Consider the following 19857-nt stretch of genomic DNA (forward strand, 5'->3'; position numbering starts at 1 on the left):
TGCAAATTAACATATAGGGTTTGAGAGTTTAAAAAATCATATTAAAAGGCTTCTCTGTGTTGCTGATGGCAAAGAAGGTCAGCCACTATAATTTAATAAAGTTTAACTGGTTGTTGTTTTTCAGGGGGTTAGGGATGTCAGGGCCCCCCCTAGACATTGGAGGGAGGTAAGGTTGCCTCATCTGCACTTACTTTGTTTATTCCATTGTCAATCCTGTTGAATTCAGATCGCTTTGAACTCGGATCTTCCTCTTCCCCCCTCCCCATTGAGACAGGAAAGTGTTCTGCACATGGTTAGGGTAGTTCAGAAGGGGGGGGGGGAGCCAAGCCTCTTTCTTTCTTTTCTTGAAGGGTGGGGGGAGACGAGCCAAGCAGGGAGCCTGTTTCTTTTCTTGGAGGGGGGGGGGAGATGATCGAAAAAGGCAGAGAGGGAGAAAAAATCCAGGACCGACAGAAATTGAGAGAAATTAGGGGCTTCTCCTTTAAGGCAAATTTGTCACATGACTACCTGTGGCCAATCACGGGTCCTCTACCACGGAGGAGAGACCAGATTCAAAACAGCCTTTAAATATTTAGGCTTAAAAGCACTCTAAGATATAGCACAATAAAGGTAGGGTCACTCTGGATCAATCCTTCTTGCTGCAGAAGGAAATTTTAAATCTCCCCAAATCCAAACGGAAATCGCATTCTCTGTAGAGGGCAGGGACTGAATCGATCTGGGGTTGGAATAAAAGCTCCGTGCAGTTTACACCTAGGTTAGGAAACTCCAGAAGATCCAGAAGCAGGGCTTAGGGAGAGCGGAGAACTCAGTGGGGTACAATGTCATAGAGTCCACCCTCAAAGCATCCATTTTCCCCCCTGGAGAACTGGTCTTTGTCAGCTGCAGATGAGTTGTAATTGCAAGGGATCCCCAGATCCCACCTGCAGGCTGGCATCCCTGGAAAGATTGTATTTTTTATAATATGTAGCTGCTTCTACAAGTGCTCTTTTTAGGTACACTTGACAAACTGAAGCTTGGCTGTCTGAGGAGCCATATTATGAATGATCAAAGCGTTGTTTGAAATAGAAAGGCTGCTCTGTATAGGGATATGAAAGCTAATTATTTTAAGGAATATTGTTCTGCCATACTCATCATGCATTTGGTCATTTGAAGAGATAGTTCTATCTATCCATCTATCCGTCCGTCCGTCTATCTGTCCGTCCGTCCGTCCATCCATCCATCCATCCATCATGCCGCCCTCCCCAAAGGCTCAGGGCGGGTTAGATCAAACAGGAACGATACAAGTAACTCGGCTTATAACAATATAATAATAACAATGGAAAATATTATGGAACAATAGAACACTGGGGAGAATAAGTCAATGTGTACTGATGGCCCAGTGGGATGGGAGAGTCTGTAGTGATGGTTGTGGGAAGGAGGCTCGGGAAGGCCGATGGGAAGCAGATTTTAATGTTTAGTGGCATTATAGCGGGTGGATATTTGTTTGGAATCAAATTGCCCAGAACCATATTTAACCTGTGTCAGGGGTGGCCAAAATGTGCCACCCCAAAGTATTAGTTCTGTTTCATTTTGACCATCTTCTTCATGCCCACAGGACGATGCATAAGCAGGTCACTGGTGTGCAATGGAGATAATGACTGTGATGACGACAGAGTGGATGAAGACCAATGTGAGGCAATCAAGGTGGTTTGCGACACCGATATGCTGCCTCCCAATGTAGAACTGACAGGAGCTGGGTAAGGTCTTATGACATCTTGGTAGTTCTTTCACTTCTAGCCTAGTGTTCAAAGCATTTGACGCACATTAGGTTATGGCAGTGCAAACTGAGATTGCCTCTTTGCTGGACTTCTGTGCCACCTATTATCTAAAGAGGATCTCTTTAATGGTCAGAAGATCTGCAGGCCCTATAGGAATTGGACTGCTAACCCAATTTGGAAAAATGGCTGATTACTTTTGCACTTTGGATGTTCCCTCTCATTGTATGGCCTAAATGTTAGCTCGTAGCAACGCCTTTAGTTCTATGATTCTGTTTGGAAGGTATCATCACATCACTTTGCATGAGAGGCTTTGTCCTTGTGGTATGAGTTTGCCCGATACAATATCGCACCTAATATTAGAATGCCCTCTTCACAAAGTACCTTGCCAGAAATTTCTTTCATCCATCCTGCAGAACAGGTTTAATGCAAACAAAGGAGATATATGTCAACGTCTCCTGCAGAACAATGATCCTGATACTACAAAAATAGTCACCAATTTTTTAGAAACTGTTATCAAGGTTAATTCGAAATTGTTTATTTAAAACTGTTTACACGTGCTGCTGCCTTTTTATATTCTGTTAGATGTTTTGTATCAAGTTGACACTTATAATGTTTTACATAATTTATATGCCATTAAAGGTATTGATGATCAGGTGTCTGTTATGGGAAGAGGAAAGGAAGGTGATTATAAGCCACTTTGAGACTCCTTTGGAGAGTGAAAGAGAGTGAAGAGCCTCTTGTGGCGCAGGGTGGTAAGGCAGCAGAAATGTTGTCTGAAAGCTCTGCCCACGAGGTTGGGAGTTCAATCCCAGCAGCCGGCTCAAGGTTGACTCAGCCTTCCATCCTTCCAAGGTTGGGAAAATGAGTACCCAGCTTGCTGGGGGGTAAACGGTAATGACTGGGGAAGGCACTGGCAAACCACCCCGTATTGAGTCTGCCATGAAAACGCTAGAGGGCGTCACCCCAAGGGTCAGACATGACTCGGTGCTTGCACAGGGGATACCTGTACCTTTACGCAAACTTGATTCTGAGGTTGAGACTGGCTCCAGCTCTTCAAGGTCTTAGGTCTCAGTCCCTAAGCTGGGATCCCTGATCTTTGCAGGTTATGATTTGACATTTGTGTATGAGCAAGTTGTTCCCTTCATGGTGCCTGATTCTCCATAGCTGATCTGAAACTATTTCAGCAAAGGGTTTCAGAGAGCAGATGTGTGGGTCTGCAGTAGAACAGCTAGACTGGAGTCCAGTATCTCAGCAGACCGGCTCATAGGGCTGGCCATGGGCTAGTACTGTGCCTTAGTTTGGTGGATTCACTCTTGGGGCAAAGGCTTCAGTACAAAGGCTAGGTGATTAGTTACAGGCAAACAAATTACAGGGTTTTTAAATATATATCTCATCTACCTTGTGGCTGACCTCAATTCAGAATGAACAAAGAGAAAACCAGCCGGAGTAGATTGGCCATGATTGTTCTTCATGTTGCATTAACATGAGGTCAAAATGAAACTTAGCTTGAGGAGTTTCCATAGAGATAGAAAGGCATTAGAATTGCCAGGCACTTGCTCTCTGCTGTCAACACAGTCTAGGGGAGAATTTTGTTATTCTTCACTGTAGCTTGTTGCACTGGGGAACTACGCGGTAGTTCTACCAATCAAGAATGTAATTACTAAAGAATTATGCTCTGTTCTGCTAGATTGGAGTCCAGGCTCTCCTTAGAGATCGAGAAGATTTTCAGACTGTGAGCTTTTGAGAGCCGGTGCTCCCTTTGTCAGCTGTCTTGGGACAGGTATTTGGTGAAGGGCTGTTTGACTCTTGAAAGCTCATATCCTGAAAATCTGCTTAGTCTCTAAGGAGCTTGCTGGACTCAGATTTAGCTGATGTACTGCAGACCAATACAGCTACCCTTTGCAACCGCACTCTGTTCTGCGTGTCATTTTTTGTAGTTTTAACCATAGGATTGCATACTGCCACTCTGTTCTACAAGATGAAGAGCCTTCCTCTGGTGGAAGGAGCCTTTCTTCAGCAGCAGAAGTTATTCTACCAGTGGAAGATGTTAGGCTATTCACCCAGAGGAAGTCTTGTTTCACTGGAGGAAGGCTCTCCCTTATGTCAGAAGACTGGTCAGCCAATCTACAGTTGTACTGATATTCAGTTGCAATTGGTATTTCTAACTGTTGAGACTAGACTTGGCCCTAGGTCCCTCGAGAAAAATAGAGGTGCAGAGTAACAGAGCATTTGCAGTTATTGTTTACCTTTGTGGATTAGGCAAAGATCCAAACTCACAGCACCTTGAGGTTTAAAAGAAATAATCTTTACTGGAAAGATTATGCATGAACATATATCATATCCATCTGCTTCAGTCTTTTTACATGGCTAGAAAAGTTTAAAAGGTAGTTACAAAGAAACACTTTGCAAGCCCCTATGGCTAGGCTGCAAGCAGGACAGCATGCGCACACATCAGCAGATGGAGAAAGCTGAGTGAGTAATGGAGGACTCTACCTCCTTGCAAGCAGAAGATCCTTTTCATTCTGAAGAAAGGAAGTGGGTAGTAACCCAGCTTTAAAAAACAGATCTCCCAGCCACGAGGAGTGGAATTTCCCCAATACATGGCTACAATTTCAGCACTGACCATTTGGTGTCACTAGTGAGCACATAGGTGCAGTTTATCAGTTTAACAACAACCCTTCAGGGTTGACTTCACCAAATTTGCTTGCTGATTCAATTCCAAGACTAACTCCATTGAGTGTTAAAGCCTATGTAATAACAATGCATTATATTTTCTCATTTCCTTTGTTTCAGTTTTGATGTCCTTACAGGTAAGACCAAAGGAAGAGTCATCCATACGAATAGTTTTGGAGGCCAGTGCAGAAAGATGTTTAATGCTGACCAGAGGGAATATTATCGCCTGGGTGACAGTGTCCTTTCTTACACTTTCCAGGTATGCCTGTCTTAGCTTTTTAAAGGTACAGAATTGCCTTCAGGATTCTTTTAAAAAATGGTTAATGTAATTATGTTATAGCTTTATCCTAAGGGTTTTGGGTGGGTGTCCGCGAGCATGTCCGCGAACCAGCAAAAGCTGTGTGCTGTTTATGGCTACTGCATACATTTAACAGAACTATGGTACCAGTAGGAACGAGCCAATTTGTGCGTGAGGGGGGTGGGTCAGCATCCTGGTCCCAACACATCTACGCAAGCTTACCTGGCTATGAACAAAGTGCATATGCACTGAACAATTGGTCTATGTGCCCTACATTTGGGTAAGCTTGCTGTGACAAGACCTGGGTTCTCTTGACCCCACAGGCCTTGTTGGAGGTGATTTGATCCCCTGTTCCTTCTCTGAAACCCTGGGATAAATCCCCCTTTTGATAGCATACTGAGTTTGGGGTTGGACCTTTGCACATATCAAAACTTTTCAGTAAAAGAGATTAGGAAACAGCTTAGTTTTTCAAGTAAGAAAAGTAAGTGCTATAAAATCGCAAATCTGCCTTTCTTCATACACCCACAAACTTGGAGATATGCAGGTTGCAGAAGCATTAAGTGGATGCAATCCGTGACTCCCGCCCCTCCCCCTCCTGATGGTGAAAATGGGCCATCCTGGTAAAAGGACACCTTGAGGCACACTGATGTGCGTCTGCGTGCAAATCTTCCACCCAGTTACTTTGTCTGATGTCATTTTAAAGGGCAGCTGGACAACTGCCTCCTTTCCACCAGGGTTCCATTCCACCACCCTAAAAATGATCCACCGTGAACATATGTGAATTTAGTTTGTATAGACGCATGCCTGGTGCACATTTGGGTACATATCTGTGTCACAATTTGCACTTCCATAGTATTTCCATAATGCTAGTGCATATCCAAATGCACCTTCCCCCCAATATATGGAATGCACCAGTGGGGAATGGGTGAAAAGGAATGTGCATGCTGTTTTATTCCTCAACATAGACAACTAGGATCCGAATGGCAATATTCTGGAGCAAAATTCCTTCTGGGGAACATTTCAAAAATGTCCCGACTTATATCTGAACATGTCTTCCATCACAGAGTTCCTTCCTGAGCATAGAAATGTAGTATGTCAGGGAGAAGGCTACTCTAAACTCTTTTTCTCTGACATGCCAGTTATGTATGTGCAGAGATATTTCTAGCTGGAGGAAAACATGAAACATGATACTCCACTTGCAGCCTGAACCATTACAGACTGAGAAAAGCTTCCCCGACTCTAGTGTATTCAGTATATTACTCTAGTGTATTCACTGGCAGTCTTCAAGCAAAGGTTGGATACACACTTTTCTTGGATGCTTTAGGATGCTTTGGGCTGATCCTGCGTTGAGCAGGGGGTTGGACTAGATGGCCTGCATGGCCCCTTCCAACTCTATGATTCTATATAAACTGTCCCGTAAGTTTGGAAGCAATAGAATGAAAAGGGATGAAAAGAATAGAACAGTGATGAATGTAAAAGTCTTCAGTGTGTGTGTGTTTGGGAGGGAATGCTGTGAACAATGAATGCATAAAATGTTGGGTATTGTTATGCAAAATTGTTTCTGTTGGATTAACATCTTTTAGGTAATAATCCAGAGATTGCATAGATCACTGGGTTGGCAGGTTTGTTTTTAATACCAGCATGTTATTTAAGATCTGGATAGTCCAGGGCTTATTCTGCACACAATAGATGATGCACTTTCAATGCACTTTAGAAGTACATTTTCCAGTTCTGCACATGAAAATCCAGCTGCCAAAGTACATTGAAAGTGCATTATCTTATGTGTGCAGAATGAGCCCAGGCTAGCCAAATCTCACCGGATCTTAGCACTTGGATGGGAGACCACTAAGGAAGTCCCGGGTTGCCAGGCAGAGGCAGGTAATGGCAAACCACCTGTGAATGTCTCTTGCTGTGGAAGCCCTATGGCAGTGGTCCCCAATCCGCGGGCCGCCGAAGCGAGAAGCTCGCCAGGCCGTAAGCAAATCGGCCGCCAAAGCTGGGCGCAAACGTGCGTGCGCGGCAGTCCGCGCATGTGTGTTTGCGCTAGGGCTGCCGCGCGGGCGCGGGCCCCCGGGCCACCCTCTTCCCCCACTACACCGCAGCGGTCCGCGGCAAGCAGAAGCTTGCGGACCGCTGCCCTACGGAGTCAGCTACAACTTGGCAGCACTTTACACACCCATGGATTCTTGAAACGTGTCTCCTTATCTGTGCTAAGATGTATTGCAAGCCAATCTAGGGGACATTTCCTCTCTGGAAAAGAAAATAATATTGTCTAGAAGTTTGGTTTGTTTTTTCATCTATAGGTTAAAGTTCAGAACGATTTCAGCACTGAGTTGTATGACAGTAGCTGGTCCTATATGAAGGAGACAGTGAATCGTGGCATGGGAAGCTCAAGCCATTACTTGAACACTGACACACAATCGTCAAGCGAGTCACAGGTAAATACTCCAGCTTGGCTCCTAATCTGGCAAGCCGGGTTTGATTCCCTGCTCCTCTACAGGCAGCCGGCTGGGTGACCTTGGGCTAGTCACGGTCCTGATAGTTCTGTTCTCAGAGCAGTGCTGTCAGAGCTCTCTCAACCCCACCTCCCTCACAGGGTGTCTGTTGTGGGGAGAGGAAAGGAAGGTAATTGTAAGCCACTTTGAGCCTCCTCTGGGAAGTGGAAAGCTGCTTCTCCAAGACAGTTTATGCACTGGAGGTTTCATGCCAGGCTGCAGGCTGGAGTTTTAGTCGTAGCAGGTTGCCCCACCTCTTCCTGCACCCACATGGGGGAGCATTTGGCCTGGTGCACCTCATCCACCCCAGATCTGTGCTCCTGACAGAGGGGTGGGGCAGTGAAGTTCCCAGTGCATAAACGGTCCAAGTGAATAAAGTTTGAGTCCAGTGGCACCTTTAAGAAGAAGAAAAGGAAGTTTAATTCTGGGTATAAGTTTCCACGTGCATGCATACTTCATAAGATAAAAGCTTATGCTAAGAATTAAATTTCGTCAGAATGCTTGACCGCTGAAAACAAAGTAGTCATCAATCTGTTTTTCACCGGGAAGACATCAGCTATGGAGACCCTCTTAGCAATGGTTTTCTGCCACTGTGAAAACATTGTTTTTCTCCCCTTTGCAGAGTAAGCTCCTTATGGTTATGGAAAACAGCGTGGAAGTTGCCCAGTTCATCAATAACCAGCCCGAATTTCTAACTCTCGCTGAGAACTTCTGGAAAGAGCTTGCCAATCTCCCTGCGCTCTACGAATACAATGCCTACCGAAAATTAATTGACGATTTTGGAACACATTTCTTTCGCTCGGGATCTTTAGGAGGACAACTTAAAGCTCTGCTTCATATCGGTGCAGATGACATGAAAGCAAACGGTAAAGTGAGGGGGGTTAATTCTAAATAGTAAAACATCTCCATGTCACGTTCCCCTCAACTTCTCAACAAACCTGACATGGCATAGCAGCAAAAGAGTTACTTTCAAGGCCACAGCAGGGTGACTCAGAGGCCCATTCCGCACAAGGACCAATGTTGCCAATTGGTTCCTGAAAGCAGAAACGCTATTTTTAATAGTGCAATCTCGGCATTACGCATACCTGCCTATGTAGTAGAATCCAGTATCGTTTCAATCGTTTCCCACAGGTTTCCGGTCTCGCAAAAATCGCTATCCAGGAAGCGATTTTTTCTGTGCTTTGTTCCACCCCTGGCCAAACGAACAGCCAATGGGCGGCTATTATCATGCTCCCGAAAAGCTCCTTTCCCTTTAAGAACAGGGTTTTAAAAAAAAGAAAAACACACGTTGCAACGAATATGCCTTGATTCCTCCTAACGTAGAGACCCATTTAGCTGGCAGCTGGCGTGTGAGCTGGCGAGTCATCGTTACCACACTCCCCCAAGTGAAAAGAAAAATCCCCCCCCCTGCACGGGCATGATTTTCGGCTGAAAATAAAGGGAACTTGCAAACGGGGCTGTGTTGTCCTTGGGGACATAGGGGAGCTTTAAAGCACTTCTGTGGAGGGACTGCAGCCGGAGAAGCTTCGCTGGGTGAATGAAGGCTTGCCGGTTCATTGCTTTCTGCTCGTTCTGAGAAAAAATAAATGGCGATCACTTCACTGGAAGTTCGGAGGAGAGAGCCAGGGGGAGGGACTTTGCTGGAACCGCAACAATGGGAATGCACAGGTCTTTTTCGCTAGTGTTGCAGATTGTTTGCAAGAGTGTAGCGCTTTTCTGGATTTCCCTTTAAGTGCTACAATGAACCATTTTTTACAGGACTGTTTAAGGAGTGTGGCAGATTGTGTGCGATGTCACGCGTAACTGCAAATTAGTAGCGTTTACAATTTGCAAGCCTTTGGCAACATTGAAGTCGTGCGGAATGGACCATAGAATCATAGAGTTGGATGAGGCCATCTAGTCCAACCCACTGCTCAAGAGAGGATCAGCCTAAAGCATCCAGGATAAGGATCTGTTCAGCCACTGCTTGAAGGCCACCATTGAGGGGGAGCTCACTACCTCCTTAGGCAGCCTATTTCCACTGCTAGACTACACTGACTGTGAAACATTTTTTTCTGATTCATATGTGGTTCTCCTACATGTAGGACCAAACTTTAGGACAAACAATTAATTGTATAGGTGGCATTGCCTGTTTTGTACACTAATGACTTCAAAGGCAGGTACTGTGGCCTAGCTGTGATGTAATTATCCAGTCGTTCTACAGTATAGGATATGCACTCTTCCTCCTGAAATAAGGTAAAGGTAAAGGTATCCCCTGTGCAAGCACCGGGTCAAGTCTGACCCTTGGGGTGACGCCCTCCAGCGTTTTCATGGCAGACTCAATACGGGGTGGTTTGCCAGTGCCTTCCCCAGTCATTACCGCTTTACCCCCCAGCAAGCTAGGTACTCATTTTACCGACCTCGGAAGGATGGAAGGCTGAGTCAGCCTTGAGCCGGCTGCTGGGATCGAACACCCAGCCTCATGGGCAGAGCTTTCAGACTACTGCCTTACCACTCTGCGCCACAAGAGGCTCTCCTCCTGAAATACCAGCATTGAAAAGGCTGTCTCAGGAAACACTTGGCATTCCGTTTAGCAGGAAGTGCTCAGGGAACCCTGCCACGTGGCCTTCCAGATGTCCATGGACTGCAATTCCCATGAGCCCCTGCCAGCAAACGCTGGCAGGGGCTCATGGGAATTGTAGTCCATGGACATGTGGAGGGCCACAGTTTGACTACCCCTGGTACAGAGCCTTCATCGCACAGTAAAAACAATAACAGATTTCTTTCCTACTAGGTCTGAGCATAAAGGACATGCTTGAATGTACTACAAAAAGCAGATATTTTATAATATTTGAGAAAACATCCACCAAATGCAACAAACTGGATTCCCTATTACGGCAATCATCAGGTAAACGACCCCTTATTTCTTCTAATTAATAGCAGCTGCATCAAGCATCTCAATGAAATGGGTATTGCACTAAAGTAATGAGATCATCTTACAAAATGTAGGCTACAGTTTTAATGTTGAGTCGAATAAGGGAGTTTGGCGGGTGCACGGCATCATTTCTCAGCAGGGCTGCCAGCTCCATGGTGGGCAGAGCCTGAGAGAGGCGGGATTTGTGGAAGGGAGGGACGGTCAATGAGCTATATTGCCACAGGCCCCTTTCAAACAGTCTTTGTCATTTGTTTTAGTAAGGTAAAGGCAAAGGTATCCCCTGTGCAAGCACCGAGTCACGTCTGACCCTTGGGGTGACGCCCTCTAGCGTTTTCTTGGCAGACTCAATACAGGGTGGTTTCCCAGTGCCTTCCCCAGTCATTACCGTTTACCCCCCAGCAGCAAGCTGGGTACTCATTTTACTGACCTCGGAAGGATGGAAGGCTGAGTCAACATTGAGCCGGCTGCTGGGATCGAACTCCCAACCTCATGGGCAGAGCTTTCAGACAGCATTTCGGCTGCTTACCACTCTGCGCCACAAGAGGTTCATTTGTTTTAGTAGCTGGCTGCTAATGGATTTTTAATGCCCTATATCAGTGATCCCCAACCTTTTCGAGGCTGGGGACCAGTAGGGCAACTGCCCGCCTGCGCACGCTGTGCGTGCACGGCCATGCCCGCGCATTGCGCATGAGCGGCCGGGCCTGCGCATGCGCACATGCGCCATGCACGACCAAAATCGTGCATGTGCGAAAGTGCCGCGCATGCGTGATTTCGGCCACGCATGCGCGGGCACGGCCCTGATTCCCTCTCCCCCCTCTCCCACAGTAAAGAAGCTTCCCGGGCCGCAAGCTTGCGGCCTGGGAAGTTTCTTACTGCGAGGGGGGGCGGGGAGAGGGAGCCGCGGCCCGGCGCTATGTCCTTTGCAGCCCGGCACCGGGCCGCGGGCCGCGGGTTGGGGACCACTGCCCTATAGGACAGAATTGTTTTAGCAACTGGCTGCTAACAGATTTGATTCCCCTTTTCATACAAAGCCACTTGTGTCTGATTAGCGAAGCATGGTTGTTCCCTGAGAAGACTGATCTACTGGAAAAGACAATAATGCTTAAGAGATTGAAGGCAGCAGGAAAGAGGAACATGGAAAGGATTGACTAAAGCCATGGCCCTCCGTTTACAAGACCTGAGCAGGGCTGTTAATAATAGAATGTTTTGAATGTCATTAATTCAAAGAGTCACCATACCACAAAAAAGATATTATATAATTAGAAAAGGTCAACTGAAATGGCTAAGGGATGGAACCCCTTCCCTAAGAGGAAAGGGTGAGGAGATTAGGACTTTTCAGCTTGGAAAAGTGATGATTGAGGGATGACATGGCAGAGGTTTACAAAATATGCATGGGATAGAGAAACTAGAGGAAGAATTACTTTTCTCCTTTTCTCACAGTACAAGAACTTGTGGTCATTCAATAAAACTGATGAGCAGTAGGCTTAGAACAGGTCAAAGAATGTGCTTCTTCACCCAAAGAGCAAAGTGGTGGCAGCTACAATTATAGACAACTTCAGAGGATTAACATATGGTACAGAGGTCCATCGACAGCTCTTAGCGGCAATGTAGATGAAACACTATGTCTAAGGCGGTGATGCTTGAGGGACCACAGTGGGAGAAGTTCTGACCCCACTGTTGGATCTCCTGATGGCACCTGGGTTTTGGTCACTGTATTATAACAGAGTGCTGGACTGGATGGGCCATTGGCTTGATCCAGGTGGGCTTATTTTCTGTTTTGCACAAGTGCAGATGTAAAGTTATACTTGGAAAAGTAACACACAGAAGCTGCTTTCACAGTGTTCTTCTCTCTGCAACCTGAAGGTTGGTGTTGCAGTGATCATCACCCTCCTATACCCTACAGCTCCCTTCTGCAAACCTGGAAGCTCTAGAGGCTTAAGTGGCTTATACTCTGGCTGCTTAAATGGCTCATACTCTGGAGGGCACTGGCATTTGCCAGTTGCTACCAAAGATTTTTTATAGGAATCATTAACTGGATCTCTGTCCAGGTCAAATCCTGACTCTTGATGGGTATTGCCTGTCCTAGTTTGGCTATTTGCACAAGCTGTGTCTTCTTTATTCGACAATATATCATACTTCATTGGTCTGTGCTTTACTCCACATGATCTTCCAAGGTAACAGGAACAAGAAGATGAAAGTGAATCTTGTGGTTGAGGGAGGAAGTCCGCAAATATAGCAGCCCTACATGCCTTGGACTTCGAAGATCCTACTGAAAACACTGGACAATATTCCTCATGGGCTAGATCTGTGCTCACTTATCCCATAGTCATTAAGCAAAAAGTAAGACTACATGCTATTTCTTTAATCAAAATGGCTTCTTTGATGTACAGAAAGGAGAAATCAGATATTCCAGGGGAAAGTTGGTTTTCAAGTATGCTCCAGCTCCACCCCAATGGACTTATCCCAGTTAGTATAGTCAGCTTTGAGTTTCTCTAAAAATGCTGTTGAATGTTTGCCAGGTGGCTGTTTGCCAGGCGTCCACCTGGCTGTTTGCCAGGTATCCACTTCTGGTGGAAGGCTCCTGCTAGTGGACCTGTCCTTGGTCCTCAGACCAGGAGGAGAAAGGTCAAGAGATAAAATGGTGTCACCCAAGTTCTGAGTCATTAGTGACATCAGTGTATTCGGGGATGTTCTGGCTATCTGTAAAACCTCTATAGTACTTATGGGCTTCTGCCTGGGCATGACATCAGGCATTGCACAACGTCATTTCCTTCTCCAGGCCACACCCCTAAAGCTCCTGCCCACTGGCCTAGTATTTCTATATCGATAGTAAAAGGAACTTGTCACTGAGTTCTGGCCACGCTACAGAATACGAGAAACTCAGATCTAAGGCAATACATGAGGAAATTTCAAGGCTTCAGATTGCACACTCCTTGTTGGCAGAGTCAAAGAATAACATTATAGTTCCCTGCATAGGTTCCCCCCACTCCCTGTTTTTTAAATTCTGCCTCCCTTCCAATTTGAATTGGTGGCCCACAGGGCTTTCATTTACCGTATTTGCCGGCGTATAAGACGACTGGGCGTATAAGACGACCCCCCAACATTCCACTCAAAATATAGAACTTGTTACATTACATTACAGTACTATGGGCCACTTATGGGTCTATCCAAACTGAAGTGCACCCGGTGTATAGGACGACCCCCCCACTTGGAGGCATGTTTTTCGGGGGGGAAAAGTAGTCTTCTATGCCAGCAAATACTGTATTTATCTTAGGCCCACTGTGGCATAGTAGTTAGAATGCTGAATCTGGGAGACCCAGTTTCAGATCCCGCCTCTGCCGCGGGAACTTGCTGGGTGACTTTGAGGCAGTCCGTAGACTCTCAGCTTTACCTACTTCACAAGAACAAAGTTTTGAGTGCACCTTTAAGACCCACAAAACTTAATGCTGGGTTATAATCTTTCATGCAAGTTAAACCTTTGTTGTTCTTAAAGGGAGCCACTGGACAAACTTTCCTCTGTTGCTTCAGAACAACATGGTTACCCACCTGAATGTACCTCACCTTACCTAGAGAAGGCAAGAATGTTGTAAGCCACCAGGAAGAGAAAGGAGGTATAAACGAAGTAAACAAATAATAACTAAAAGTAATGCTCTGTCGTGTAAAATAGCTGTATGCTCACATCTCACATCAGCATTCTTTGGAAAATGACTTCTCTTTAGCTAATGCCAAACACCTCATCCATCAGTTGGATATACATTTCACACCTAATTTACTGTAATGTGTTTTCAACTGGAGTTTGGCACCAGGGATTTGAAATCAAAAATCCTTTTAAATCCCCTTAATTTTGCCAGATTGTGCCCCTAAACTCATAAGCAGTTTGTGCTTTTAAGGCAACAAGCAAATAATGACTGAAGTATTTAAGCAGAATGTATTTATCACATGCAGATCACACCATTGTATGAGTTGGTAAAGGAAGTCCCTTGTGCCTCCGTCAAAAGACACTACCTGAAACAAGCCATTGAAGAGTACTTGTCTGAGAATGATCCCTGCAGATGCCGTCCGTGTCAAAATGGCGGCCAGCCGGTCGTTGTAGGGACCCAGTGCCTCTGTGTCTGCAGGCCAGATACTTTTGGAGTAGCTTGTGAACTGGGAACTCTTCTCCAGGACCAGCCAGGTAAGACGTGTCTTTTAAGGTTTTAGGGGTTTAAAAACAGACTGTGCAATGTGTTATTCACACACCCCATCCCTGTACAGCTGCAAAAACATTGTGTGTTTGCACAAGGCCTAGTTCCTTTACCCACATATTGAAACACTTTAAATAGTTGGAGTAGAAACAATTTATGCATTAGTCATATATAAAGACAGAGTGGGGACACTTCAAATAATGTTGACCAAGCTGTGATACTCAGTTGTCTATTAGTGGGTCTTATTTCAGTTTATTCCTCCTCTCTCAGAGACCAAAATGATTGAAGTATCTATGTCCCATGTTTAATTCCAGTGGCACCTTTAAAATCAACAAAATTTTAATCAAGGGAATAAACTTTTTGTGTGCAAGCACACCTCCTCCTCCTCCTCTTCTTCAGAGTCAGATTGTTGGTCTCTTAAAGTTGCCACTAGACTCAAAATTTTGTTCGGCTACTTCAGACCAGCATGGCTACTCACCAGAATCTATGTCCCACGTTGCTAATATTACCAGTCTCCAGAGGAATCTGGAGTTCTTCCGACCTTACTTCTGACCAGCCAGTGTGAAAGCATAGCCAGTGCCACAGGCACAGCAAGGCTCCGATTAAAAGCCAATTGGGCACCAAAGAGGGGAGGGGGGCTTTGAATGCCAGGCAGAAATGAGCAGCCAAAGACCCATAAGTAAGGCTGAAGGTCTCCTTCTCTCTAGAACCACTCTCTCTATCCCACAAAATTCTCTCCTTCCAAATAGCAATGCGCCTCTCTCTCTCTCTCTCTCCTCTCCTCTCTCTCTCTCTCTCTCTCTCTCCTCCTCTCTCTCCTCTCTCTCTCTCTCTCTCTCTCCTCTCTCCTCTCTCTCTCTCTCTTCTCCTCTCTCTCTCTCTCTCTCTCTCCGCCACCCGTCCCACGGAGAGCAAAAAGAAAGCAGTGCTCTAACGTGACCTCAGGGGATTATATATACCAAGGCATCCCCAATTGAAACCAAGGGGAGCACTACTCTTGGCTAACGAGGACACCAATCAAGCTAAACGGGTAATCATTGGAGTAGCCATGGAAACCAAAAGACAACCCCCCCCCCCCAAGACCTGTCTATGCTGGAAGACAGATTTTTGGGCGCTACATGACGCTCAATGCATGGGCGCCGAGGGAGGAAACCCCACCCCCCAAAATAGCCTGTGAACACACACAGAGGGGTAAGACCCGTATGTGGTCATGCACGCTCATTGGGGGGTGTGGCCATACGAGCCCGGATTGATAGCCACAAAATACCCAATTTTGTTGGCTCATAAAGATGCAGTGGGTTGCAGCTTTTTATTCCACCATAAGCTTTCATGAACTAGAGGTCTCTTCTTGAGCGGCTACGGGGTGGTTCTTAACTGTGCAGTCGTTTCATGTAGGAGGCTTGAATATTAGTGGAGAGCAGCATGAAGGGGCCATGAAAGTCAGATACAGAATGAAATGTAACCGTCTGTCTCGATGGAAGAGGTACTTTGAAGCCACTTAAATCCCGGTTCAGCCATTTCATGATCAAGCCTAGCTTTGACGTTCTTTTGTTGAAGGAATGGAGCCTTGAGGTCAGAACAGACTATCGTGGTAGGCTGAAATATTCTCCCTGTTCTGAATATTTCAGTTTTGGATGTCTGTTAAAGTGCTCAGAATGGCTGGAGTGCAGGCTGATGTTTAGCTGTGGCTGCAGTGGTAGATATTGAATACACCGGAGAGAGGCAGGTGTGCCCCATCAATCAATGGTTCTCCTGGTACCCTTCTAATACCAGCCACTGCAGAAATAATTTGCTGTTTAGGGAGAAAAATGAGGGGAGGGATATGCCTATGTCCACAAATCTTATGGATCCCAATGTCAGGGTAAATGTGCTCCTCCGTCATTGGTCCCCTGCTCTTTTTCACTCCAGTTGTTGTTCCAACTAACATGCCCTGCCCTGTACTACTCCTTGCCTCCCTTTTCTCCACCTGCCTGCTCTTCCATCTCTGTAAGTCGAAATCCCTGCTAGGTGTTTTTGAGAAACTTTTATTCACAACTGTATGAAACAGGAGGAAACATTCAGCCAATATCCAAAGCAAATGAAAGAAGGCTATGTCAAATCCCAGTAGTGCACGGGGAAATGAAAACTTATTGAAATGAAACTTTATTAAAAGCCCCTCTTGCTTTTCACACTCAGCTTTGTCAGGGGATGCCTAAATATGTTTGCCTTTAGTGTTTTCTCCACAGCTGATGAACTCACACATTTTACAGATTCCAGAAGATCGCTGGTTTCATTTCCATTTGCTTCATGGTCCTCAAATATTTTCTATTAGCTAAGGTCCCTTCCATGCTCACTCTCCCACAGAGCTCTGTTCATGGATTAGCTGAGAGGGGGGATGTGTGGCCAATGTGGGGGGCACAGAGTGTGTTTGGTACCATCTAAATCTTGGAAGCTTGGAGGCAAGGCAGCATTTGAACTGCCACTGATGGCTTCCAATACTTGATGACCCACCCCTCAGCTGAGAGAGATTGTCATTGTCACTTCAGGACATAAATACTTAGTGGTTACGTTGCGTGCACTGCCTGATCTGTTGTAAGATGATTTCTGTCCTTCTCTGGTGTTCTGCAGGAGTCATTGATGGTAGTTGGAGCTGCTGGTCTTCTTGGAGCTCTTGCACAGGAGGGAGGAAATCTAGAAGTAGAAGCTGTAATAATCCATATCCCAGTGGGGGTGGAAAGTCTTGCATTGGAGAAGAAACTGAAAGCCGCCTGTGTGAAGATGAGGAGTTGCGACATTTTCGGTAAGAGATTAGGCCGAGGATAAATACAGAATTATAGGGGAGGGGCTGCGGCTCAGTGGTAGAGCATCAATCTCTGTTACCTCCATGCAATTGGTCAGCCTTTCTCAACTTTTTTACCATTGAGAAATCCCTGAAACATTCTTTAGCCTTTGAGAAACCCCAGAAGTAGCATGATCATGTGGAATATGGTTGGGAAGCATAGCTGTGGACACGCCCACCTGGGGCCCCTCCTCTTCTCACCCCCTCCAGGCCCATCACTGGCCATTTTGGGGGGTGATCTGGTCACATCACCTGATAAATGTTTAACAAAGTTAAAAATACATTAAAATTTATTAACTCCCACCCACTCAGGGAACGCTTCCAGGGCTGCTAATTGGATGAGTTTTATTTTTGATTTTTGTTCTGGTTCATTTTTGTTCTGTGCTATCTTTGCAAGGATTTTTGTAAGGTGAATTGGCAAATAAAATTACGGATAACAATTCCACAAAAATATTCACAAACTCCAGTTAAATGAGAAGTGAGGGGGAAAATAGGCCATTTTCTGAAGTAGAATCCTATGTTGTCAATATAAGGATGGAATCATAAATTAGATGAGATTATACCATTCAAGGCAGGGGTAGTCAAACTGCGGCCCTCCAGATGTCCATGGACTACAATTCCCAGGAGCCCTTGCCAGCATTTGCCAGCGAATGCTGGCAAGGGCTCCTGAGAATTGTAGTCCATGGACATCTGGAGGGCCACAGTTTGACTACCCCTGATTCAAGGCATAGATCTGGCACAGGGGTTATCACTCCCCCATCCCATAAAACTACGCTGCCTGTATGGGTTCAGGCTTTTGTTTTGATTTTTTTTCTCCCACATTTATAAATAAACTTTGGCCTGAATTTCACCAAAACCCTCCACTGATGGAAAGGACACCTCTGTCCCCCTTCCTGTTGCAACCCCAGCTGTCCCTTGCTCCTTGAAGTGTCAGAGGAGTCCTCAGAACACTATAGGAGAGGAATAACAGGTCTGCTACAGGAAGGCAAAGTCAGCCAAAATGGCTCCCTTTTCTCCCTGTAGAAATTTGTTTCTGAATTAGCTTCTAAAACTACTGCAAGGCTGGGTACAGCATCTCTCAGCAGGGAGTGGGATTACATACACTTTTTCCAAGGCCCCTCCAGTAACAGGCTTGGGAGGATCAGATATATTAACATTCATGAGGATATGTGAGTTTGGACCTAGTTATAAACCTGTTTCGGAGACTCCTGGGAACTCCGTGTAAGAACAAGTTTGAAGTAAAATAAAAAATCTGATAAAAGTTTAAATTCTTCATAAAGCATCTGATGGAAATTTAATGGCTTTAAGGAACAGGCTTCTGTGAGAAGAGAGGCATTCAGGAATGAAGGATGATAAATCTTTTGAATGCTGAAGAGAAAAAAATTAATCGCGGTCTTTTAAAATGTTTTGCTGTGCAGTTCAGTAGAACCCCACTGCTTTGATTTGTCTGCGTTTGGTACAGAATCCTGCCCACCACCTCCTCCCTTGGAAAATGGATATGTTCAGGTAGGTGAAACAGAACAGAATGTTACCCTTAGTCTATCCTATATGTATGAATTGGTCTACTCTACAAATACTAACAGTATACTACTAGTATTTACTTAGTAGTACAGCGTTTGAATGACATTAGCTTTGGCTTGCCATGAAAGAAAACCCATCTTTTACTCTTTTTTGTGGTTCAGATTGTAACTTGGTTGCTTTCCCCCCCTCTCTGCCAAAAATACAAACCCAAGACCACTGATAACATTGATCGACAAATTTTTAAAAATATTGTTTAAAAAACCTGGACTTTATATAACATGTGAACATAATAAACAGTTTGTATCTAGGAGCTCAAGATCCTTGAGTTAGTAACAGGCAAATTAGGTAAAGAAGAAATAATTGCTTAGTTTGCATTGTATCTCTGGTTAAAAGAGATTGGGGGTACTATGCATGGCGCAGAGTGGTAAGGCAGCCGTCTGAAAGCCCATGAGGCTGGGAGTTCAATCCCAGCAGCCGGCTCAAGGTTGACTCAGCCTTCCATCCTTCCGAGGTCGGTAAAATGAGTACCCAGCTTGCTGGGGGGTAAAAGGGTAATGACTGGGGAAGGCACTGGCAAACCACCCCGTATTGAGTCTGCCATGAAAACGCTAGAGGGCGTCACCCCAAGGGTCAGACATGACTCGGTGCTTGCACAGGTGATACCTTTACCTTTTACCTTTATGCATGGTTATTCCATTCATTCATTTATTCCCCCCTATTTTTAGGATGCAGATACATCTTATCCTGTAGGTAAAAGCATCGTCTACACATGCAAGGATGGATATGCTCTTGTAGGAAATTCTGTTGCTACATGTGGTGAAGGCCTGGAATGGATCATTGGACAAATGGAATGCCAGAGTATGTTTTCTATAAATCAGGTTGCTGAGTACAGCCCAGAATTTATCAGGAGATGTGCCTGTAGTCATTTCTGCCCACTTCATTTAGGCTCTGCCTTTCTCCCCACAGGGGACCGAATGCAGCTTACAGCTTTCTCCTTTCCCCCGTTTTTTCCTCAAAACATCCAACTAAGGTTGACTAGGCTAAGAGTGTATGAATGGCACCAAGGATGTGTATGATTGGCACAAAGAATGTACAATGGGCACCAAGATTGTATGATTAGCATGAAGCATCAAACGTCTATGACATAGTAGGGACTCAAATCTGGGTCTCCCAGATTCTAGTCCAACGCTCTAACCA

The 19857-nt window shown here is 45.3% G+C and overlaps 1 protein-coding gene across 1 annotated transcript in view; it reads left to right on the plus strand.

The window, feature by feature from the left end:
• Positions 1–19857, plus strand: part of C7 (complement C7) — a 32901-nt gene that overhangs the window by 3473 nt on the left and 9571 nt on the right. The window contains 11 exon segments of the mRNA XM_077347047.1: positions 1595–1736; positions 4551–4689; positions 7032–7166; positions 7846–8089; positions 9997–10110; positions 12312–12365; positions 12368–12477; positions 14083–14311; positions 16929–17100; positions 18558–18645; positions 19386–19518. Coding sequence (XP_077203162.1) covers positions 1595–1736; positions 4551–4689; positions 7032–7166; positions 7846–8089; positions 9997–10110; positions 12312–12365; positions 12368–12477; positions 14083–14311; positions 16929–17100; positions 18558–18645; positions 19386–19518 — 1560 coding nt within the window.

The sequence above is a fragment of the Paroedura picta genome, chromosome 7 (assembly GCF_049243985.1).
Source record: "Paroedura picta isolate Pp20150507F chromosome 7, Ppicta_v3.0, whole genome shotgun sequence".
Taxonomy (NCBI): Eukaryota; Metazoa; Chordata; class Lepidosauria; order Squamata; family Gekkonidae; genus Paroedura; species Paroedura picta.